This window comes from Manis javanica, chromosome 2, assembly GCF_040802235.1.
Source record: "Manis javanica isolate MJ-LG chromosome 2, MJ_LKY, whole genome shotgun sequence".
Taxonomy (NCBI): domain Eukaryota; kingdom Metazoa; phylum Chordata; class Mammalia; order Pholidota; family Manidae; genus Manis; species Manis javanica.
In genome coordinates, this window is record NC_133157.1 from 224,637,843 (window position 1) to 224,662,571 (window position 24,729).

General features: G+C 50.1%; 1 protein-coding gene across 7 annotated transcripts in view; it reads left to right on the forward strand.

Moving 5' to 3' along the window:
- TRAPPC9 (trafficking protein particle complex subunit 9) overlaps window positions 1–24,729 on the forward strand; it is a 588,199-nt gene that overhangs the window by 85,490 nt on the left and 477,980 nt on the right. For all 7 annotated transcript variants that reach the window (XM_073230280.1, XM_073230285.1, XM_073230286.1 and 4 more), the window contains 2 exons: window positions 9,017–9,233; window positions 17,844–17,987. In XM_073230280.1, coding sequence (XP_073086381.1) covers window positions 9,017–9,233; window positions 17,844–17,987 — 361 coding nt within the window. The remainder of the gene's footprint in view (window positions 1–9,016; window positions 9,234–17,843; window positions 17,988–24,729) is intronic.

Below are 24,729 nucleotides of genomic sequence, written 5' to 3' on the forward strand. Positions count from 1 at the left end.
TGTGTATGAAAGTGAGGAATCTGACCCTTGGGTGGGGCACCGGGCAGGTCATACTGAGCCGGCTCCATCTTAGTTCATTAAAAAAAATCCTTTGGGTGTATTTAGTCAGGTGCTTTAAGAAGATGCCCTTTTAGCACATGGAGTGGCTAAGGCTGTCAGTTTCAAAATAAATTCCAAGTAAGTATTGTACTTGAAACCTAATTTGTAATAATCTTCGAAGAGATTCATCTTTAGGGAGCTCTGCCTAAATCACACCTGTCTTTATGAAGTAGCTGTAACTGTAAATGATCAAACAGCACCTGGGCGTTTAGGGGAACTTCTTCCCCAGGAATGTGTTGGTTGGCTGCGGCTGAAGCTGGCACTTAATGCTCTCCGGTGCACTTGCCACAGCCCGCTGAAGGGAGCTCACTGAGTGCTTGCTAGTCTGTTAAAGCAGAGCCATAAGCACTGATTTAAGGTCCCTTGAATATGTTATCAGCAGCTGCCACTTACCGAGTGCCCATTATATGTTGGGAATTGTTCCTCAGCTTTTTGTGTATATTATTTCTCTTAAAATCTCAAATAATCCCTATTAGTCCCACTTTATAGATAAGGAAACAAATTAGGTCTCTACTCTTTTGGGGGGAGTTCATTCTCAGTGAATGAAAGTCATAAGGAAACAGATTTTGATTCATTCTAGGAACATTTTTCTGAGAGTCCCCATGAGATTAATGCTGGAGGCTGACGCCTGTGGGATTTCCATGGTACAGTTCTCCCTGCTGAGCGCCAGCACTGTGGAGCATTAACATCGAATCCAGAGAAACAGCAAGTGCAAAGCTCCTGGTGGGAGAGGGCCTGGCTGCTTAGACAATCTGGGGCAGAGGGCTGGCCGGGGCAGGCCCCGTGCGACGCCCTGGAGAGGTGGCAGGAAGCAGAGTACACAGGCTTGTGGGCTGCTGTGTTCAGTCTCCTTGGGGCTTTTTCCTACGAGTAGTGTACAATCAGGGACGGATTTAGCCAGGGGAGTAACATGCTTTAAAAGGTCACTCTTATGCTTGCAGAGGGCTTGGAAACATGTAGAAGGTCAAGTAAGAGGTGATAGGATTGCCCAGACTCAGTGGGTGTCAGTCCTGGCCTTGCCACTTGGTAGCCATGTGGCTTGGGATGACTCCCCTAAGGAAGGGGAACCAGCATCATTCAGCTAATCGGTTGGAATAGTAATGCACTGATTTCCAGGACTGTTGTGAAGACGCAGTGAGGTGATATCTGCAGCGCGTAGCGTGGTATGTGGCACGGAGTGAGTGTTCAGCAAGTGTTAGTGAAGAGTTGTGAGGGCGGTGTGATCCGTGGGACTTGCTGGCCGATCAGAGGCGGGCTGTGAGGCGTCACCGTGAACTCCTCACCAGGTCTGTGCCTGAGCTGTGCATTTTCATGTAGCCCGGATTCCTGGGGCCCCAGATACTGATTGTTGACAGTGAGGACATAGTTCATATAACTAATGACTGCTATTAGCTCTGTCATTAAAACTCACATTTCTTTATCACGATTTTGCTACTTAGATACTCATAGAGTATTTTTGTATGATCCCTTCTTGGACTCAGGTTCCACAGTAAAGAGCCAGCAAAACTCCTTTTTCCAGGAAGGAGGCACATGTAGCAGGTGGGCTGTAACTTGCCAAATTAAGAGTGTTAGTTTTCTTTTTTGATTGGTTTTGTCTTGTGTTGGCCCCCTCCTGATGGGACACCTTAACTCACAGGCATGTTTAGAGTGGGCGCTTCTAAGAATTGCTGATTTCATCCATAGTGTTTGTACTTCATTAACTTTGTAGATTGTTCTCATTTTCCAGCTTTGCTCCTTTCTTAATTTTGTGAGCCCCTCTAAGGCTTTATCATATTTAGGGCCTTAATTATTTTTTAACTTAAAAAATGTCTATTAATAGTTTAAAAAAAAAGTTTAGAAGATAGCTAGTGTGTTTTCTGCTTTGGCAATATGGTGGTCTAGAAACTCTCAAACAACCTGTTTGCCTGTGTTCCTTAAAAAGGCTGATTAAGAGAGAACCCTCCCCCAGTCCCTGGCCTTCAAAGTGCACAGCAGAAATGTCGGGGGAGATCCTCTGAGGCCCAGAGCTCCAGAAGGCAGGCATTCTGGGAGGTGAGCGAGTCTCAGAAGCTAACAAATATTGCCTGCATCTGTTGCCTGGCTCTGAGAACACAGTTTCAGCCACACATTCAGGTCGGGCAGGAGGTGAGCCATAGACCTGCCCACGTTAGGGGTGGATGGCAGCCCCACATGTAAAGCCAAGACCTCCCAAAGGAGCTGTGTGTAAAGGATGAGCTAGAAAAACCCATTCTCAAAAGAAGAAAATGAGCAAACTGTTATTCTTACTGGAATTAAAATAAACAACCCAAACTGAGGATTTAGTTCAAAGTTGCCCTGGCCTGAGAGTGACCACAAACTCCTGGCAGAAACATGTAAATCCTCCTGGAATGAGAAACCGTGTTTTGGACGCACCAGTGAACAGTCAGTCTGAGAAAGGCCCACAGGAGCTGCGGGATCAGGATGTCAGACCCAAAGCACGCCAGCATTACCTCTCTCCCAGGGTTGTTTAAATCTTCCCCAGGGCCATTAAATCTTTACAGAAAGATTTGTAAGGGAAAGAGACATGGCCATAATTACATCCATTGCAAGTACAATATGCTAGGCATTCAGAGGTGAATATGGACCTGCCTGCCCTTTTAGGCGGCTCGCGTTCCACTGGGGAGACCCGTGCAGAGCTTGGCCCCCGTGTGTTGCAGTGAGGCAGGAGAGGAGACGCGGACAGTGATGATGGGCAGGTGTGTTTGGTCTTATTTAGCTGGTTTTTGATTTCAGGTCCCATGAGTTGCCCCTGGAGGGAGTAGATTTTAGGAAGGATCATCTAGGGAACTCGGGACCCTTCACAACGAAGAGACGAGTGTTGGGAAGGGCGTTGTCCAGGCTTGTGCAGTTTTCACAGCACCCCCTGGGGTGCACGCTCACTGGGCCCAATGATGGGGAGGGTAGGCAGCCCTTCCTGAGGCGAGAAGGGTGGTTTTAAGATTATCCAAGAATGAGTCCAGGGAACCAGGTTGGTGGGAGTCACGCGTGGCCTTTGCACCGATTACCGCCTTTCAGTGGTGTGCTCACCAAGGTGGTGACTGTGCGTAAGGTTTCACCTCTTTAACGCTTGCCGAGGTATGGAGCACAAGGCCACCTGGCCTAGGAGCCTTCCGGTGCCTGCCTGAGAGCGCGGAGCCCAGCGGCCTCTGCGTCATCCGTCTCTCCACCCATCTTCTTTCCCAGTGTTGGGGACGTGGCAGAGTGACTACTTACTGGCTTGTCTCCTCCACGACCTGTAACCCATCGAGAAACCAGGTCTCTCTTAACTTCATTTCATTTTTCTTCATCATTCCCTGTGAATAATTGAAACTGAAAATGGATCCAGTTACATTAGCAGATGCTTTCTAAGGAAAGGTCCTTGGTACAAACCTTATAACCCTGCTTTGGCTATAGGAAGAAGTTGGAAACATTCTTTCTGAACATTTTTGACATATGTATATGGAAATTTTGTATAATGTTAAATATGTTTTCTCTGTATAATTATCCCTAGAAATAAATGTGGGTAGAAACAGAGTGTGTTTTCCATATTGAGAATGTGCGGTCCCTGCAGTTTCCCATCCTGTCTCTTTCACAGTCCCCAGGGGGCGCTGTCACCTGGCTGTCCTGAAGCACCTGCCCCTCCTTGTTTTTCAGGTCACTGTGGGGGGGGTCTCATGTCAGAAGGCTGGCAGCTGTTGAGGCATTTTCTAGAGCATCTCTGGGTGATTGGGGTGAGCCCCTGGACTTCAAAGGCATTAACTAACAATGATATTTCCTATTTCTTGAGCACTCTTTGCTAGTTTTAGGCCTGTACTAACAGTAGACATTATTTCATTGAGTCTTCCCAGCGGTCATAATTAGATTTTATTATTCCCATTAATAAGGAAAGTGCCAGAGCTGGTAATGTGCAGATTTGGAACTGGAACTTGGGTCTTTCTGATTTTTGCTTCCTTCTGCCATCTTTCCAGATAGCCAGGAGAGTCTTTCTGTTTTGAGTTTCCTGCGAATATTACCATTTTCTTTCTTTGTAGTGGAATAAAACTGGTCTTAGATTGCTTTGAAGTTGGAGATGGAACGGTGCGTGGATATCCCCGCGGAGTTCATCCCTGGGGTAAAGCCGCTTGTCTTGGGTAGTCTGGGAGCCACTTCCTCTGGGACTTCTGCTAAATATCTGGGCCCTGTGCTCAGCCTTTGTGATCGTGCAGCCTATTGAAAATTAGAATAAAGATGTGCTAATTCTTCCTAAAAGAGCAGTGGATCAGAAATGAGTCGAGGGTTTTGATTTTGTTACAAAATTTCGTGAGGCTCTTGGCCCAAAGTTTCACCTGGGGCCATTTCATGTTCTCTACATTCTTGTGCTGTGGATGTCTGTGCCCGTCGATCCTGGCTTCGTCCTGCAGCTCATGGTGCCCACGGCTAACAAGGAGCTTTTTAGTCAAGTGTGTGCCTGGGGCTCGGAAGCAGTTTTGGCCAAGCCTTTTCCATTAAGAATCCTTTTTAGGGCTTGGAATGATTTCAGTTCCACATACAGTGTTTATCATTTGGTTTCTCACTACATTCGCATCATATAAAGAAGAATGAAAGGGTATGTTACTGAGCAGAGTATTATGACTTTTTGTTTTTAATAAGTCCCTGAAGGAATCAGAGGGAACTCTTGCTGGGTTGGAGGCCATTCCTTGTCACCTGGTTGGAGGTCTGGCCCTGGCTGTCATCTTTAGTTTAGATGGATGCCTTGTTGAGGACACTGGCTATGACCACTAGTTAATCTCCCCCAGTGTCTTTCATCGTACTGGGCACCGAGGGGTGCAGTTGAACGTCAGTGATAAAGGCATTGAGCACTCCTGCCTCTCTGTTTAGGTCACCTTGGGCCTCTGCCCACGGCTGACATCTCACTGCACTGGAGTCTCTTTCTGCAACTGTACTGCGTGCAGAGAGAGCGCAGAGGCTGCATCCTTCCCAACTTTGCATGTCCATGGATTCCAGACCTAAACACAAAACTTCTAGAAGAAAACATAGAAGAATATGTTTGGGATGTCAGGTGGGGAAAGGTTTGGGTCTAAAGGTTTCTTAGACAAGGCTGTAGAAAGCATCAACCATAAAAGAAAAAAAACTGATAAATTGAGCTCTTTCACAATTTCTCCTTTTCAAAAATCTCTCTTTGGAAACATAAATGGGCTACAGTGGGGGGGAAAATATTTGCCAAGCATATGACTAGCTTGCATCCTAGTATATAAAGAACTCCTGTACCTCAGTAACACAAATGATCTAATTTCAAAAATGGTCAGAGGATTTGAACAAACACTTCACAAAGGAAGATATGAAAGTGGCAAATATATGAAACTATCCCTGACATCCTTGGCTATCAGGGAAATGCGAATCAAAGCAGCAGAAAGGCTCAAGTGGAAAGACTGATAACGTGAAATGTTGGTGAGCGTGGGAGGGCAACAGTAATTTTCATATGTTGTTGGTGTGAGTGTAAAGTGATGCTACCACTTTAGAAAGATCTGGTGTCCTGTGGGCGGGGTGGGGGTTGGAGACGAAACCTGAACATGAATAATATAGGAGAAGAGAGAAATGAGATCGCGGAGTCCAGAATGGCGGTAGGAATTTAGAGAAAGAAGCAGCCGCTTACCCGCAGGGCGTGGGGACCAGCTTCCTGGAGAGGCGTCATGGGAATGGCGCTGCGGGCGTCTGGCCTGGAGCAGGGGCGGGGAGGGGACCCTCAGGCCGAGCGGACGCGATGACTGGAGCCGCGTGAGGAGGCGCAGAGCCGGCGCGCTGGGTGTTCTTACTCTGCTGGACCGTCCTTGCCGGCGATTCCTTCCCACCCCCACGCGAAGGGGAGCCTGCCCTCGCAGCATCATTCCAAGTCCTGGGAGTACCTGTGCATTTTTGCCCACTTTCGCTGCCAGTTTTGTCCCCTGCTCTCACCCCAGCCACGGGAGTGGCGGCTCAGAGAAACCCATGTTGGCAGAATGAGGCAACGCGTGAATCAGGGCTGTCCCGTTCGCCCAGGACAGAGGTGGGCAGTGGGACCTGGAGTTCCAGGGGCAGGTGGGGCTGCCACAGGAGGGCTTGGCGGGCCTGGGAGGGTGGCAAGCTCCTTGTGCTGGTGCTGAGGGGCTTCACGGAGGGATCGTGGGCTCTGAACTGGGCTCCAGGGGCAGTAGCCCGGCAGCTGCTGTGGGTGGATTAAGGAAGGCAGTGAAAGCTGGCAGGAAGACTGTTGAGACTGGTCTTCTCGGTGAGAGTGGGTGAGGATGGCAGTCACTTCTCAGAGGGAGTGGATGGGGCGGCAGCGGGGGACTTGAGCACGAGCTGGCAGGTGCTGTGTTCTATGCCCACAGACAGATCTGGGCATGAGATCTATTGCAGTGGGAGTTGGGGAGAGGGAGAGAACCGCGTCCCCTGGCAGTGTGGCCTGGGCTTGGCCCGCCGTCCTCTGAAGGCAGCTGTGCCCAGCCAGGTGGACGCTGCAGAAGGCAGGCCCCACCTCAAGCTCAGGTCTGTTCTCTGACTCTCTTGACTCATCTTCTCTCTGAAAATTCTTGGATAGTGGCCTTTCTAACTGGTGTGAGGTGATATCTCTGTGTGGTTTTTATTTGCATTTTCCTGATGATCAGCTATGTGATTTTGCCTAATACCTGCCTGAGCCTCACATTTCTTTATCTGTGAGCTGGGGTAATGCTAGTTGATGGGATTGTAATCATTACATGAGGTGCACTAAGTTTACTGGCATATAGTAGGTGCTTAAGAAACAAGTTATTATGACATCATAGGGTTTTTATTAAAATTTTTTGTGATAATTTTTTTCAAGTATAGTTGATATGCAATCGTATATTGGTTTGAAGTATATAACACAGTGATTTAACAGTTATCCACATTATTAAGTCCTCACCCCAAGTAGTAGCATTTACTGTGTGTCAGCAGAGGAAGATGTTACAGAACCATTGGCTGTATTCTCCATGCTGTAGTACTATCCCTGTGACCAACTTCTATTATGGTTGAGAGTTTTTGGGCCCCTTTATCCCCGTCACCCTTCCCACCCACCCACCCCAACCCCTGCCCCATGGTGACCTCAGTCGCTTCTCAGTGTCTGTGAGTCTACTGCTATTTTATTTTGTTTTTGGATTCCACAAATAAGTGAAATCATACGGTATTTCTTTCTCCGCCTGGCTTATTTCCCTGAGCATAATACCCTCCAGCTCCATCCATGTTGTTGCAAATGGTAGGATTTGTTTTTTTCTTATGGCTGAATAATATTCCATTGTGTATATGTACCACATCTTCTTTATCCATCCATTCGTCCATCCATTGATCTATTGGTGAACGTTTTGGTTGCTTCCATATCTTGGCTACTGTAAATAATGCAGCAGTAAACATAAGGATGCACACATTTTTCCAAATCAGGGATTTTGTTTTCTGTAGGTAAATTCCTAGGAGTGGAATTCCTGAGTCATATGGTATTTCTATTTTTAGGTTTTTGAGGAACCTCCGTACTGCTTTCCACAGCAATTGTACCAATTTACATTCCCACCAATAGTGTAAGAGGGTTCCCGTTTCTCCACATCCTTGCCAACATTTGTTATTTCTCATTTCTTGGATAGTGGCCTTTCTAACTGGTGTGAGGTGATATCTCTATGGGGTTTTTATTTGCATTTTCCTGATGATTAGCCATGTGGAGCATCTTTTCATGTGTCTCTTGGCCATTTGTATTTCGTCTTTGGAGAAATGTCTGTTCAGGTCCCCTGCCCATTTTTTAATCAGGTTATTTATTTATTTTTTGTGTGTGTATTGAGGTGTATGAGTTCTTTATATATTCTGGATGTTAACCCCTTATCAGATGAGTCATTTATGAATATATTCTCCCATACTGTAGGGTGCCTTTTTGTTCTGCTGATGGTGTCCTTTGCTGTACAGAAGCTTTGTAGTTTAATGTAGTCCCACTTGTTCACTTTTGATTTTTCCTTGCCCAGGGAAATATGTCCAGAAAAATATTGCTCATGCTTATTTATGCTCAAGAGATTTTTCTGCCTATGTTTTCTTCTTAGTTCTATGATTTCATGTCTCACATTTAGGTCTTTGATCCATTTCGAGTTTACTTTTGTGTGTGGAGATAGCCAGTAATTGTTTCCTTGTCTTGTGTGTAGCCGTCCAGTTTTCCCAAGGCCCTTTATTGAAGAGGCTGTCTTTACCTCATTGTATATTCATGGCTCCTTTATTGTATATTAATTGTATATGTGTGGGTTTATATCTGGGCTCTTTATCTTATTCCTTTGATGCATGGGTCTGTTCTTGTGCTGGTACCATACTGTTTTCCTTACTATAGCTTTATACTATAGCTTTATAGTATAGCTTGATGTCAGGAAGCATACTACCTCCAGGTTTGTTCTTCCTTCGCAGGATGGCTTTGGATGTTTGGGGTCTTTGTGGTTCCATATATCCTAGGGTTTTTTTTAGGACAAGTCAGTTAGGTTATGGATGGAATAAACCATTTTATGAGCCTTGCAGTCTTTAGTCAGGTGGTGGTATTAAAAATTCATTGTCTTGTTACACGGTTCTGTATATTTTCTGCTTGGAGACGTTTTGTATTTGATGTGAGTCCCTGCCAGAATCCTGGTATCTAGATGATCCGTTCCTTTTCTTTTGTAAAGGAGCTCAGAGTAGATGTCATGTGACATGTAGCGGATACCTTTGTCGCAGAGAATATGGGCCTTATTAGCAAAAGGACAGGATGAGCTTGAAGAGATGTCATGAAAGCCGCTCCCAGGCTTTGCTGATTCTGTCCTGTCACAGAGTGCCATGCAGATCTCCCACTCCTGGATGTTTCGTCATGGCTTTGTTTTCTGAAAAGGCTTTTTTGGGTGTTTTCCTTTTTAAGTTTTTTTTCAATAGCTTTTTACTTTTTTCTGTGCTTCAGCTTTCTGAAGAAGAAAAAATTCAGCGATACAGCATCCTGTCTGAGCTCTATGAGTTGATCGGCTTCCATCGCAAGTCAGCATTCTTCAAGCGTGTGGCTGCCATGCAGTGTGTGGCCCCCAGCATCTCAGAGCCGGGGTGGAGGGCCTGCTACAAGCTGCTCCTGGAGACACTTCCGGGCTACAGTCTGTCTCTGGATCCAAAGGACTTCAGCAAAGGTACTGACAGTCTTGTTGCTGGAACTCAAATATTGCTTTAATTCAATTAACCAGGTGTGGTTTGAGCACCTGCTGCTATAAATGTCAGATGCTGTGATGGTTGCCGGCTTCCAGGATGACTGCAGCCTGTCCCACACCTGTGGACAGAAGATAATAAAATCATAACAAAGCAGGGGGGCTTTGCATGTGGGCTAGCATACTTAAATCTTAATCAGTGTGAGTCAGAAATCTCTGAGCTCATTGACCTGGTGTATCCTCCACAGCGCGCCTTAAATACCTAATGAATTTTACTTATCTTATGAAAGTTAGCCAACTTAGCAAAAATCTACCTACCCAGAATAAATATACTTGTGTACACATGTGGGTATGCATTTGGTGGTAAATCCTTATTTTGTGATGCCAGTGTAGGGTAGGACATATCTAGGGTTAGCGCAGCATGGGCCTGTAAATAGGGGAAGAACTGAGCTGTCTTCTAGATTCCTGCCCGAGCAGGGCAAAAATGGGTGCTCCGGCATGTCTTTTATATGGTCATGTGTGTCAGCCTGAAGACCTGTCCTGACCTGAGGTCTTAATGGTGAATCCCGTTCTGTTTTTGGAATATTCTGCTATCAGGGTTCTCCACTAAGTTGAATTTAAAAAGCACCTACCTCCTTATTTTCACCTCCTGGAATACCTCAGGCATGTCTGTTTCCTGGCACATGTATACATCAGATGATCGACAGTCTTGTGTGGTACCGTGTGGTGTGTGCGGTAAGCAGAGCAGTGGTATTGAGGACAATGCATTTCTTCATGTGATGACGCTGTAGGTGTCTGCAGAGAGCCCTCGGGTCCTTCCACAGCCTTCCTCTAATGCACCTCCAGTTGTCAGGAAAGTTCCCAAAAAGTAAATTTCTGCAGACTTCCCAACATTCCCACCATCCTCCCAGAGCAACACTTTGACTTGGTAGAATCCATTTCTGTTAAATCACATTCTCAGAATGAACTCCGATTAGCTCACAGCGAGGGTTGGAAAGCTTTTCTGTCAAGGGCCAGATAGTAAATATTTTAGGCTTTGTGGTCTCTGTTGCATCTACTGAGCTCAGCTGCTGTGGTGTGAAAGTGGCCACAGGCAATATATAAGCCAACAAAACTTTACTTAGAAAGATAGATTGGGGTCCAGATTTGGTGTGTGGACTGTAGTTTACCGTATATCCCTGGGCTGAGTGCACAGTTTTGTCTGACATCATTTTTTTTGGCCAGAATTACTGTCAAACACTCCTGTAATGCTCTGGTCTGTTGTGCTCTGCCCTTTGTGACAGGAAGAGCTGAGGCTTGGTGTGTGAGCGTGTGCACTCAGAAGGGGTCGGTGGGAATGAAGCCCTCTTGGATTTTTGTCTGTAGGGCCTACGATGTCCTGTATCCCTGTGGCCACGAGGGTGAAATTTGGCAGGCCCAGTGCTGACAGGGACAGTCTGCGTGCTTCTCTACTGACAGAGCCTGAGTGCATCCTCTTTTAAATTGGGCTCACATAATAGTTTCTCTGCTCGACCGTGCCTGGTCTCCTCCATCCTGTACCCTTGCTGCTGATTTTAAGAAACTAAACATGGCACTGGACATTTGCCTACACAGGATGTTGTCAGTGATTGGTTGGGTAATTCTGAATGTGAATTCTGTCCCTGGCTTTTGTCTCAGTCATTGGTGATGGTACTAAGTGCAGGAGGTCAAAAGTAGATTTGGAGACCCTCTCTACAAGATCTTGCTATTCAGCAAACATTTTGTGGTTCTTGCTTGGCGTCTGTCCTCAACACACTGTGCCGTGCGGTTAGGATAAACAAATGAACAGACCATCACATCTGAATTCATTCAGGGCATCGCTCCAGACCCTATTTCATTATCCTACGCAAGTGGAATTATGGCAGGAAAAAATCCCGCCTGCCATGTCACCTACTCTTCCTTTCCCCAATTTCTTTTGTCTTCTGAGTTCTTCTAAGAGATGTCATGGAACCTAAGGTTTGCTCAGCACCTGTTTCATGACTGGGACTCTCAGATGGACTCTGAGTACTAGATAAATTAACGCTGATGCACCTGTGGTTTCAGCATCCGGGTCTCCTTTACAGACAAGGAGCCTCAGGACAGTTGCAGAAAGATCTCCAGAGATGGTCCTGATTTCTGTGTGGCACCTCTTGTGGGCCTCTGACTGCCTCCAGGGCTGTTTCTATTCTCTCCGAACAACTTTGCCCAACTGTGGTCTCAGGATCGCCCTCAGTTCCTGAAGTACCAAGACCATGTGTGTGTTTAACTGAATATCACCTTGGTGCCAGAGGATAATGGGGACTCATCACCCAGAAATGAAAGCCTTCTCACGGGACCTGTCACTGCTGATGGAGTCCTTCTGGGTCAGCCATCCCCTTTGGGCTGTCAGCCCTGGCCGGGGCCTGTCTCTCGTCCCCAGGGCCTGCTCCCTTCTCTGACTCAGCCGTGGGCCCCTCTCCTTCAGTGGCAGCCCGGGGAGGGGAGGAGTGAGGCCTGGGTGTCCATGCCTGGAGAAGTCCCACACTGTGCTGAGAAGGATGGTCTGGCTCTGACCTGCTCTCTACAGATAGGGAAGTTGGGGTCCGGGAAGGGAAGCTGGGTTCTGCCTGGCATTGTTTCTGTTGGGCACACTCATAGGTAATGGAGGGGCCCTGAGTGGCGGCTCCAGGTCCAGTCGGACCACGGCGGTAGAGGATAGTTAGGGGAGGGGGTGGTGTGTCGCTGGATTTGGGGGGCTGGGCAGCCTGAGCCAGGATGAGGGATTGGGTCCAGTAAGATTGGCTGCTGCCCTTGTAGTAGTGTGTTTTACGGGAAGCTCACCTGAACCAGGGCTGCAAATGAGGAAGGCGGTGAGGGGCAGCACAGGTTTTCAGGAGAGCGTGGCTCTTGGGTCCCCACTGGCCTGCATGTGCCTTATTTCCAGCATCCAGGGGATTGGCTTCTGGGGTGAGGCTGTGTCTGAATTCCTGACTACTCTGTAGCCACTCCAGCACTAAACACCTTTCTGCTTCTCCAGAGGGAGAATTGGCAACATGAAAGAAAGGGCATCAACCCAACAGTGCCGTCCTCAGTGCGCCATCACCACGGTCCGCCTGCTAGGACGAGGCGGCCGGGAGCGAGAAGGCGGCGGGCTGTGATGGCCTCCCTCGTGTGCGCCTCCGACACAGCAGGCCCCTTCCCATCCCGTTCTGCAGGGCACACTGGCAGGCGGAAGGGGAACAGCAGGAACGGAGCCCCCAGGTGCTGCGCGGTGAACACCGGTTGTGGCCCCGGAGGCGCCAGTGTCTGGGCCGCACCGTGAAGCATAGAATGCCCCGGTATAAGGAGAGAGGATGCTTGTATGTCCTTGGGGGGTGCTTGTTCTTCTTAAAAGTGTAAATCATGTAAAAGTTAACCTCATGTTCCTCCCACCACCTCACTTTCCCCTGTATAGTTGCATTTTTTAAAAATTACACTATTTTTTACAGCAGGTTTTTATTCACAGCAAAATTGAGCATGAAGTGTGGAGATTTCCTGTATTTCCGCTGCCCTCCCCCACCCCCATTGTCAGTGTCCCCTCCACAGGGTGTATTTGTCACAATCCAGAACCTGCATGGCCATCACCCAGAGTCCGCAGTTCACCTTCGGGCTTGCTCCTGGTGGTGTAAATTCTGTGGGTTTGGACAAATGTGTAAAAATGACATGTATCTGCCATTAGAGCATCTTCCAGAATAGCTTCACTGCCCTAAAGCCCTCTGGGCTCTGCCTTCTTATCCTGCCCTCCAGGACCCTGGCCACCCCTGGTCCTTCACACGCTGTCTCCATAGTTTCGCCTATTCCAGCGTGTTTTATAGTAGGAATCGTACAGTAAGTAGCCTTCTCAGATTGGCTGCTTTTACTTAGCATATGCATTAAAGGTTCCTCTATGTCTGTTCGTGGCTTGAGAGCTCATTTCTTTTTAGTGCTGAATAATATTCCATCGTGTGGATGGACCCGTTTACTTGTCCATTCACCTACTGAAGGACACCCTGGCTGTTTCCAAATTTTGGCAACTCTGAATGAAGTTGCTATAAATATAAACATCATGTGCAGGTTTCTGTGTGAATGTAAGTTCCAAATTTTGGCAACTCTGAATGAAGTTGCTATAAATATAAACATCATGTGCAGGTTTCTGTGTGAATGTAAGTTTTTAAGTTATTTGAGTAGATCCACTATTACTGGGTCATATGTTCATTTTTAAAAGAAACTGCCAAACTGTCTTCCAAAGTGGCTTCCGTTCTGCATTCCCACCAGCAGTGAGTGAGACTTCCTGTCGCTGTGCTTCCTTGTCAGCATTTGGTGGTGTTGGGATTCTGGATTTTGGCCATTCTAATAGGTGTGTAATGGTATCTCATTGTTTTAATTTGCATTTCCCTGAAGACATATGGTGTGGAGCATCTTTTCATATATGTGTCTCTTTGCTGTCTGTGTATCTTTGGTGAGGTGTCTGTCCATGTCTTCTTTCCATGTTTTCACTGGATTGTTCATTTTCTTATTGTTGAGTGTTAAGAGTTTTTGGTATAGTTTGGATACCAGTCCTTTACCATATGTGTCTTTTTGCAAGTATTTTTCCCATATCCTCTAAGTATTTGGTTTCTGTTATTCTTTTGACATTGTTTTTTGCAGAGTACAAGTTTTTAACTTTAATGAAGTTCAGATTATAAGCCTTTTCTTTCACGGACTGTGCCTTTGGTACTGTGTCTAAAAAGTCATTGCCAAATGCAACGTCATCTAGGTCTCTTCCTTATTATCCTCTAGGAGTTTTATAGTTTGCAATTTACATTTTTGTCTGTGGTCTCTTTTGAGTTAGTTTGTATGACGGGTATAGTCTGTGTGTGGATTCGTTTTCTGTATGTGGACGCCCACTGTCCCACCACCATGTGTTTGCTCCATTGTGTCACTGCTTCTGCCCCTTTCCCAGAGGCCAGTCAGCTGTGTGTATGTGGGTTTATTCCGGATTCTCTATTCTGTTCCGTGGGTCTATTGGTCTGTTCTTTTGCCAGTACCACACTATCTTGATTATTGTAGCTTTGTAGTTAGTCTTGAAGTCAAGGATACTTTTATTTATCAAAAAATTGTCATTGGACACTAGAAGAAACATTATCAAAAGGTGATCACATTTTCTTCAGTATTTCCCAGCATTTCAAGTGACAGATACAGAACAGCTGCTCTGCCAGGGGTTGCTGCCCGCGGTGTGGCCTGTACCGGGCGGAAGCCCCGAGTGTACTGCACTTGCCCTGACGTCAGTCCTGACGTCACGTAAAACTCCTTTACTTCTCACGTAGTATGTCTAGCGTTGTGCTTGCCCAGAGGGGATTCTTTTTTCCTAATTCCCACCCAGGCTAGTTGTGGCCTCCACGGTAAGCAGCCACCAGGGTTTGTCACTACTCGCAGCTTGGTGAGAGGGCACTGTGAGCCTGTGTGAGCTGAGGGGCTGGGGGCTTGCCGAGGTTAAATGTCATTCTGAGGTTAAATGTTATTCGAGGTTAAATGTTATTTGAGGTTAAACGTTATTCAGAGGGTTAAATGTTATTTCGAGGTTACATGTTATTTGAGGTTAAATGTCATTTCGAAGTTGAATGTTGCAGCGTGCTTCTGGGAGACTTCAGGAAAGACTGGAATTGCTTTCCAGTTACTTTGTTTTGCGTCCTTTGGGTGTAACTCCAGGCTGGCTCCAGAGTGAGAGTGCGCCACACTGGCCTTATGCAAGTCATGTTTAGCTTTCATGCAAGCTGTCCTGATTCTTTCCTTCCGTGCTGGGGCCGGTCTTAGATATGCCTCAGAGCCCACTGGTTGGAGACCTTCTCATGGCTCTTCCTTCTTCGAGGAGCCCTGGTCCTTGCTCTTCACTGGTCAGTGTCCAGCACCTCCAGAGAGGTCCCGATGGTCCCTCGGCCCAAGGGGAATCCTTTTATTTTTCTCTTTCCTTGAATCCTAATGTTCTTCCCCATAGCACACCCATGATTTGCAAGTGCATTTTAGAAATAAATTGGGCCGATGATTTGACATCTACGTCGCCTGCTGGCCTGTGAGCCTTGTGAGCCCTGTGAGAGCAGAGGCCCCTGACTCTGGCTGGGTGCCCTTGCTGGCATATCGCAAGTGTCCGAGTAAATATGTGTAAAGTAGGACCAAGCCCGCCGAGCAGTGGTGACAGCGTGCACCTGTTGCCCTTTATTGGGTAGGGTTTGTGTCCTGACCTTAATTGTTAAATCAGGTGACTGGAACATGTTTCTTTTGAGAAATATAACAAATAAGTACACCTCCAAGTGATTTGCTGGTTTTGTTTAGCCCTCTATTTTGGGAGGGGCATTTGCCATAATTTTGTGACAGGAGCTGAGAAAGAAGGTAAGGGAGTGAGATCAAGTAAGGTAGAAATGTATAGTTCATAAGAAAAAAGTCACTTTGAACCCTACCTCCACTGTTGCTCTGGATCACTTTAAACATTTCTCAGAGAGTTAAATGGAAATCTAACCCTCTGTACCTATGAATGAAAGGTAAATTGTATTTTCAGGACCTGAAATGTATTTCTGTCTATTTGTTGAAATGAGCATTTTCACTAGCTGGTTATGGAAAGTTGAGGTAGGAACACGGATGTGTCCCGTGTTTGCTAGCTTAGTGGGCTGCTTATTATCATTTTAATCACATTCTGTTGTGTATATGGAGATTTTTGATCATGTCTTTTCCTCAGCATTTTCCTGAATGAGGGTTTAAAATCCCCAGGAACTCTTAGGAAAGAGACTGGCAAGACAAATGGATTTGCTCACAGGCAATAGCTGATGTAATAAACTCTCAAATTGGAGAACTTTTCAAATACAAGAGTGTTGAAAATTTTATCACTGGGTCGTATGCTGTAAAACTGTTCTGAGAATGAAAAGATTTAGATTTTGTAGGAGCAGCAATTTGAATCACAGAGACATTATGACTTGTGAACTATTTAGTGTTAAGAAATTTATACCCACTCTTACTCAGAATGTGAATCATATGTTTAAAAAAAAATCGACAAAGTGAGATTTTTCCGATTCTTAACCGAGAAAACCTTTTTGATACAGTAGTTATTGAGATTAGTTAAACTTGCTCATTTAGAATTCATGACCGGGCTAGTGACAACACTGACTTCAGCTTCTTAATCCTTTAAAAATCTCTTATCTTGTTTTGACATTTGGTCTCTTCTCTCAGTGAAAAGTGCTGCCATTTTAAATTCCAAAAAATTTTTGTAAGGTAAATGGTGATATAAGGTAGTGGCTTTGTGTGTGTGTGTGTGTGTGTGTGTGTGTGTTTGGTCAGTTCCAGGAATTGCAGTTTAAAAGTTATGAAGTAATTTAAATATACACAAATTAGAGAGAATAGTGCAGTGAGCCCATCACCCAGATTAAGTAATTACCAGAATTCTGCCACATTTGCTGCAGTCACGTCTTTCATCTTGTTTTATTCTTTGCTGAAGCACTTTGCAGCAAATTCCAGGAATCCTGTCATTTTCCCCTGCATACTTCAGCAGGCATGTCTGAAAAATCGGGGCAGTCCTTTCATCAGGTTTCAGCTTGACCCACATGCTTGTTAAGTACCCACTGTGTGTCAGGCATCCGCTAGGCGTTCAGGCTCCTCGGGTGAATAAGACAGTCCTGCCTGCCGAGGCAGCTAAGGATCGCTGGGAGAAGCAGGTGCAGGGCGCACAGGGACATGGCAGGACCTGCCAGGTGATGCCCGTGGGCCCGAAGCTGTGCACGATGCCTTGGGAGTACCCCGAAAGAAGGGGCCAGCTGTGTGGGGCAGCACAGGGTGGGGATCAGGAAGGGCTCTTGGGGGGGTTCCTTTGATCGGAGTCTTTTCCCAGCTTTTCTGCAGCCCCCAGGGCCTTGGGTGCACAATGGCCTGTGGTAACCTGTTCTGGATTCCTGTTACCATGTCATCTTCATGAAGGATTTTAAGGTGGCAAGTGTTTAAAAGTTGTAATTGTTGCCGAAAAGAAAATGGAATAAATGACTCTAAAATTCTGCGATTTTTACGGAGATGCTTTTCAGTGGCTGTACAACTGATCCCCCCACCTTTAATTTCAAACATGATGAATTATTTTGGAAGGAGCAGCCATGAAAGTCTACCTTTTTAAAATTTAGCTATCTGCTTCTCTGTCCTTTCCTTATGCTTTAGAGAAACGTTGTGTTTCTTAATTTAATGTCCTTGATGGTCGGTAACAAAGGCCTATCACATGTCAGTATTTTCTTGGGGAAAAAAAAATTATGTCTGTAACCCAAATACATGCCACAGAAAACATAATCTCTGGTTCTAACATTATTATGATTTCAAAGTGGGTTATTTTTTAAATTGTATCTCTGCAGAGAAAATCTAGAACATTTTTTAATGTGTGGGAAAATATCGCCTAACAGTTCTTTCGGTATGTAAACACAGGGGCCATATTTTTGTTGTGCTTTGAGTTTGATGTTTGGGGTGTTTGTCTTTAAATCACCAAGTTTTACACATTGTGTTGAGCATATTTCTGAAAAAGGCTCGTCCCTTCCCTCCTGGGGCCGCCGCGCCCTCTGCAGGCACTTCCGTGACGCTCTGTCGCTGTCGCTGTCGTTGCAGGTGCTCACCGGGGCTGGGCCGCTGTCCAGGTGCGCCTGCTGCACGAGCTGGTCTACGCGTCCCGAAGGATGGGCAACCCCGCCCTTTCTGTCAGGCACCTGTCCTTCCTGCTGCAGACCATGCTGGACTTCCTGTCGGATCAAGGTGAGTGCCTGCCGACTGTGGCTTCCCCAGGGGCTGTGCAGGAGCACACTTGGTGTTGCTCGCAAGGCCCCAGGCTTGGGTTTGGTGGGTGATGTCCCCAGTTCTCTGCTGGTAAGAAGCCTCCATGTTCCAGCAGGTCCTTGGCTCCCCGTGCCACCCTGACTCACCTCCCTGGGTGCCCAGTGATACTGCCCACCGTGCCCCCTGCTGACCCCATGCCTGCTCCCCCCGCTGCTCCCCACTGGCTCCCTCCACTCCGTGTGCCCACCGTGCCCCCCTGCTGACCCCATGCCTGCCCCCCCCGCTGCTCCCCACTGGCTCCCTCCACTCCATGTGCCCACCATGCCCCCCTGCTGACCCCATGCCTGCTCCCCCCGCTGCTCCCCACTGGCTCCCTCCACTCCATGTGCCCACCATGCCCCCCGCTGACCCCATGCCTGCCCCCCCGCTGCTCCCCACTGGCTCCCTCCACTCCGTGTGCCCACCGTGCCCCCTGCTGACCCCATGCCTGCCCCCCTGCTGCTCCCCACTGGCTCCCTCCACTCCGTGTGCCCACCGTGCCCCCTGCTGACCCCATGCCTGCCCCCCCGCTGCTCCCCACTGGCTCCCTCCACTCCGTGTGCCCACCGTGCCACCTGCTGACCCCATGCCTGCCCCCCCGCTGCTCCCCACTGGCTCCCTCCACTCCGTGTGCCCACCGTGCCCCCTGCTGACCCCATGCCTGCCCCCCCGCTGCTCCCCACTGGCTCCCTCCACTCCGTGTGCCCACCGTGCCATCCTGTCTCTCCTCCCTGGGCGCTCTCTCACCCGACTCTGCTGTTCCCTTCTGCCTGTCCGCCTCCTGTGGGCTCCCTGTGCCTCCACCTACATTGTATTAGATGCACATGTCACAGCAGGACATGATACAGAGAAGCGTGCATGTCATGAGGACACAGCCCAGGGAGTTTTCTCAGAGGCCACTCCTGTCACAGCATCCACATTGGAAATGTGGCCAGAATCCCAGGGCCCACTTTGTGTCCCTTCCGGTCACTGCTCCCCTCAGGGGTGACTTCTCCCTCGCCTTCCACCACTGCAGACATGGCCCTGTGTTTGCACCGATGGCGTCTTGTAGGCTCTTCTGTCTACGTGTCATGGCCGCTTCTGGGTCCTTCCTTGGTCCTCGTCTCACACCGTGGCTGAGCATCATTTGCTTTTGGGGTTTTGGTCATACTCCACTGATTTCCAACCTGGCCTCCTCCCTGGCCCTGATATGCTAATTTTGCTGCCGGCAGGGCCCCGCTATGTCTCCTGCAGGCGCTGAGGATCCTACAGCCAGAGGGGGCTCAGTCAGGTTTTCTGCCTGCGTTGCTCTGCTGCGGGCTGGGTGCTGTGACGCGCCCTCTGCTGAGGAGATGGACATGCGGTGCTCCTGCGTCAACAGCCGCGAAGGGAAGAGATGGAGGCAGGCTGGGGCAAAGGGGAGCCGAGCCCCAGCTGGCCCGCTGCGTGCCTCAGCCGGCACAGGCCTGCGCAGTCCCCCTGCATCGAACGGGGGCTCTGCCTGCCTGCTCCCTCACTGGCCGGGAACGCAGTTACCCTGGGGAGGGGGTGGTTTCTGAAGAGGACTCTCAGCAGCTTGGGGGGTCGGGCCTCAGCAGAAGCAATGGGACCTCTGAAGCTGGGACGGTCCTCCGAAGAGGCGTCCTGCTGTGTGGGGAGGGGCTAGGACCCTGTACCCATTTACCCCCCGTCGGGGGCACGCTGCTCCCAGGAAGGGGCAAGACCAGGCATGAGGCAGCTCTCTCCAGCTGGGCACAGTCTGGAGAGGGCAGTGCTGTGTCGGCTGGGGAGTCGGTCATTCTGCCCGGTGGCAGGTCACTGTGTACTACAGTGCCCCTGTCAGACCAGGGTGCCCGGGGGGCCTCAGACGGCTCAGGCACCCCACACCGTCACGCCCGCATCCTGGCGTTTGCCAGCTTTGTGCTTCTCTGCCTTCATGTCTTTAAGGTCAGTATGTATTTCCCTCCTTGTCTTTGCCTGTTGCTGTCCCCTGGCTGTGCCCCCTTCATTGTCGTCTCCTCCTTGGCCCCAGAATAGGAGTGGCTTGTTGCTAAGAAGGCCTCTCTTCCCAGTAGCACCTGCTGAAACTCCAGCTTTCTTTAAAGCAGGTGGTGATTTTCCTGTCGTGACTCCCAAGGCCATCTGTGAGGAGTGAACTCCCGTAGCACCTCATTGCTAATGTCCTCACTTACTGCCAGTTGTGGCTCTTTGTATCCTCTGTGTGGAGGAGCTGCCATCTTCTTTCAGGACTTTAGGTGCCCCACGCGGGTCACTGCCCGGATGGTGGTGCCAGCAGAGGGCAGCCCGGCTTCTGCTCTTGCGTTTTGGTTTCCACGCCTTTCATGTCGCATCTGGATTGTGTTCGTCTTCGTGCTGCCCGTGGTTTGGAGGTCGAGCAGAAGGCTCCGCATCAGGCTGCTGGATGAGTGGTGTGCACCGGGGCCTTCTCTGAAGGGAGACAGAGCAGAGAACGCCGCCTCCCAGGACAGGGCGTCTCTCGCCCTGTTGACCGGGGCACGGGCTGGTCTGTCGCTCACTGTATTGAACCTTTGTGTTCTGATTGGTGACTGGCTCTCCCTGCGCTCCCACCTGCTGCCGGCCCCCTGCAATGTCTTGAACACCGCCCCACCCCGTGACCTAGCCCTTGTGGGGACACAGAGCCCAGCGCAGTGTCCAGTCTGAGCGGCCTCTGCTCCCTGGCCTTGGACTTCTGAGTGCCAGCCTGCCCCATGGCACTCCTCTCTCCCTCTTGGTGCCGCCCTCCCCGCTTGCCTTACATTGGGGTGTGCACAGTTCCACGCCTGTCAGTCATGATGCCACGGCCCCTGCGGCCCCCAGAGCTGCTCACACCGCTGCCTGCCTCACCAGCCTCTTCGTGGGCTGTTTCATCTGAAACACACATCCTCCTTCCTGGGGCAGGGCCTCCTCCCATCACCAAGTGGACCCCCAGTGTGCACTTGCTCTCGGAGGCCACCCACAAGTCCCCAGCGAGCCCGGGCCCTGCCACTCACATGTGTCCCAGTGTGGGAGGATCTGTTGGTGGGCGTCTAGTTGGTGCCGGGCTTCCCTTCAGACACCCCTGAGAGGGGGGACTTGCTGCTTACTTGGGGTCCTATGAATTAGTGATCAGAAGACACTCAGTTTGAAAGGAGAGGTGCTGGGGACGTTCGACGCCATTGAACAGAAGCGGCCGTCTCCTTAAAGGCCCACGTGTAATGGTACTTGGCTAACTGGAGTCTTCTGGGAGAAGGACAGAAGTCAGGCCGTCTAGAGGGCTCTCTCCCCTGACCTCACCCGTGATTACCATGACCTCAGATCCACATCAAGTTCTTCCTGGGCTTCCATTTTCTCATTTGTATGATGACGATGTTACAGATTGTGTGGTAGTTTGTTATTTTAATGTAGGTATTTTAATTTGCGGGATGACCTTGCTTCTGGAGAGCATATGGTGCTGTCCATAGAGCTGATAATTAACATTCCTGAATATGGCTGAACTGAAATTAAATGTGGAGTAGAAGGGCCGCCAAGCAAGGGAAAAGGTCACCAGGCTCAAGGGGGGTCTCTGTCCACCGTGTCAACGCGAACCTGGGGGTTATTTGCAGGCAAAGACGGCCTCACCTGGGGTTTCTTGCCCAGCCCCTCCCCGAACAGGTTCTCTGACGTGTGCAGATACGAGTGAACTCCCAAGAGAAGGTGTGACGGCAGGTGTTCACACGGAAAGGCTCTCAGTTCCCCCGGGGTTCTGTCATTTTTTGTAAGACAGAAAAGTATTAGCTTGAGGCTTATGGACTTTTCTTGGGAGACATGATTGTGTTACTTTTTATGATGATTGATCCAGGGTCACCCCTGTTGAGGCTTCCCGCCTGGGCACACGATGCATGCTTCTGGGGCATCACGGAGGTGGACTGACGGCTCCAGGCCTGGAGCCATGTGGAGGAGCGGCCCGGCTTCATGAGTCGGGGTGGGAACGTCGGTGCCCCTGTCTTCCCCCTCCCAAGGTCCCCTGTGCTCTGGCCACCGTGTTTCGACAGTTCTTGGACAACAGCATTTCCATTCTGCCTGGGTGCAGGCCACTCCGCCTGCCCGCGTGGCCCCCCGTGTCCGCCAGGGTGTCTGGGAGGCTCTCACCCGCCCCTGGACGCAGCCCTGCACCTGCTGCCCCCACCGGCCGAGGCTGCTGGGTGGGGGGCCGGCCTGGCTCCCGCCCGCTGCACCAGGACGCGCCGCCCAGTCTGGGAGCAGCAGCCACCCCGCAGGCCCACGGGGAACCCCCACTGCTGTGCTGTCACCTTGATGGTTCTTCTCACTGGCCGGTTTAGCAATCTGTCCGCGGCTTTTGAGGCATCTGCACACGGCCGCCTGGAGCCCAGGCCTGGCCCGCCCCCGAGTTTGATCCTTGCGTTCGTTGGCTTGCCCAGGCTGAGGGTACCGCTGACACCCATTTCTGTGGAAAGTAACACTCGCTGCTTTGACGTCAAATCGTCAAAGAGGGAGCACAAGGCAAGGGGAGCTGGCCAGACTGTCTCGGGGATTCAGATCCGAAGTCCCAGGGGAGGGATGGGGGGCCCTGCCCCGGTGTGCCGCCCAGTGCTGTGCGGTGACAGGTCCCCCACGGTCGGGGCCTCCTTGGGGGCCGCGGTGACGGATGCTGGTGGGCCTGCCCAGGACCTGAGCAGGCCACAGGAGGGGCCCGCGTTGGGGCGTCCTGGTTCCAGTGTTTCTGCCGTCAGAACAGTTTCCGAGAGCGCTGTGTGTGCGCTGTAGCGGCGGTGCTGTGCCCGTGGGATGGGAACGTCACGTGGCCGCCTGGGCTTGTCCCTGCTGGGAGCGAGGGGACTTTGTGTGCTTGTCTTGTGGCTCAGCGTTTTTCTGGAGGACTCTGGGTAGATGGTGTTTCCCTGAGAATCTGTCCAAGCTCATCCGCCGGCAGGGTTATGGTAGGATCAGAGGGACTGTACCTGAGGCACATGGCAGTGTGTCTGACACAAAGAGGTGCTTAACTAATGTCCTGAGTCTGTGCTGTTTCCCCCCTGGGGGACCAGGACGCCAGCTCCTTGGTCCCGGTTGGGTGGTTCTTCTGCCCAAGGTACCTCAAGGGGACCCGGAGGGGGAAATGGAGAGTCTCTTGCAAGGAAATTGCAGAATGACCCCAGAGGGCTAATAGGTGTGCATACTGTTCTTCCCCAAGATGTGCAAATATTCTTCTAATTTGTGTTCTATTTGATAACTAACAAATGCATTGCTCCCGTTGTCTGATGGGGGCGAGGAGGGGTGTGGGTGGGAGGCAGGAGGCAGGGGAAGAGAAGGGCAGTGCCATGGAGGCGGCTGGCGGTGGCCAGCGTGGCTGCCCCAGGACTGTGTGTTGCCCCATCTGGTCCCGTGCCCTGACGCTGCTGGGAAGGTGGCCAGGGCTGCCTTGTCACTGAAGGTGCAGGTTGAGATGGGCAGGGTGGTCCTTGTCCCGCTGAGTAGTGCAGAGTCCCAGGTCCTGTCACCAAACACACGAATCGGACTCACCGTTAGAACTCAAGGTCAGCAAGTACTCCGCTCTGCTGCTGTACCCCTGAGGCAGCGTGGGCAGTGCTGGGGGGGTGATGGAGAAACGCACAGCAGGGCCCGCTTCCCGCCTCCCTTCCTCTGCAAAACGGGTGTACAGTACACATCTTGCTAGGCTAGCGTGGGGATAGATAGGACACTGACCGGCAGTTCACACTCCAGTCTCCTGGCTTCTCTGAGACCGGATTCGGGTACCCGGCAGCCCTGGGATGCTTGAGCATCCTGTTTCCAGGTAATACTTCCGTGCTTTGGCCTACAGGACATCAAATGTCTTACTAAAATGTGTTATTTTTTAAATAATTGCCCAAGAAATATATCACATACCATACAAGTCACCCATTTAAAGTACATTAGTCATAGGATTGTCCACCATTGCCACCACGTGACCTAGAACATCTTCATTCGCCCGGAAAGAAACCTCACGTCCATCAGTCTCTACCCTGGTACCCCCAGGCGTCAGCAGGCACAAATCTGCTTTCTGCCTCTGTCGATGTGCCCAGGACAAGCATTGCAGGTGAACACGGCCATACAGCACGTGGCCTTTGTGTTGGCTTCGTTCACCCGCTGTAATGTTTTCACGCCCCTGCCTTTAAGTGCCGTTCATGTGTGGGTGGCCCTCAGATTATCGTCTCCAGCCGCAGCCTCTCCCTGTCCGTGGGACCCTGCTCAGCTGTTAACTGGGACGTAACTTCTCCACATCAGAGTGCTGTGCCATCTTCCCCTGGCCTTTCCTCACCTGACCACTCAAGCTAGCACCCCAGGGGTTGTCTGTGATTTTCCTCACACCCTCCCTTGCGCCAGCGGAAGTTCTGTTACCTGGAGCTGGATGAGAATCTGGCTGATTGTTGCTGTGCCCTGGCTCTTGTCTGAATGCCGGCGCTGCATCTCGCCCACAGGTCCCTGCTGTGACCTGGGCAGCTGCCCTGCTTCCACTCCTGCCCCCCTCTACAATCCGCTCTTTACCAAGCAGCCTGGGGGGTGGTTTAAAAACATGCCTTAGATTGGGTCATCCTACTGCTTACAGCCCCCATGGCCGCTCGTTATACCTTGAATAGAATTTGAATTCTGCACCGCGGTGACGGTGGGGGCCAGCTGACTGTCCTGCAGGTCAGATGCGGCCCCCGCCTTTCTGGTTTGGCCTTCAAGC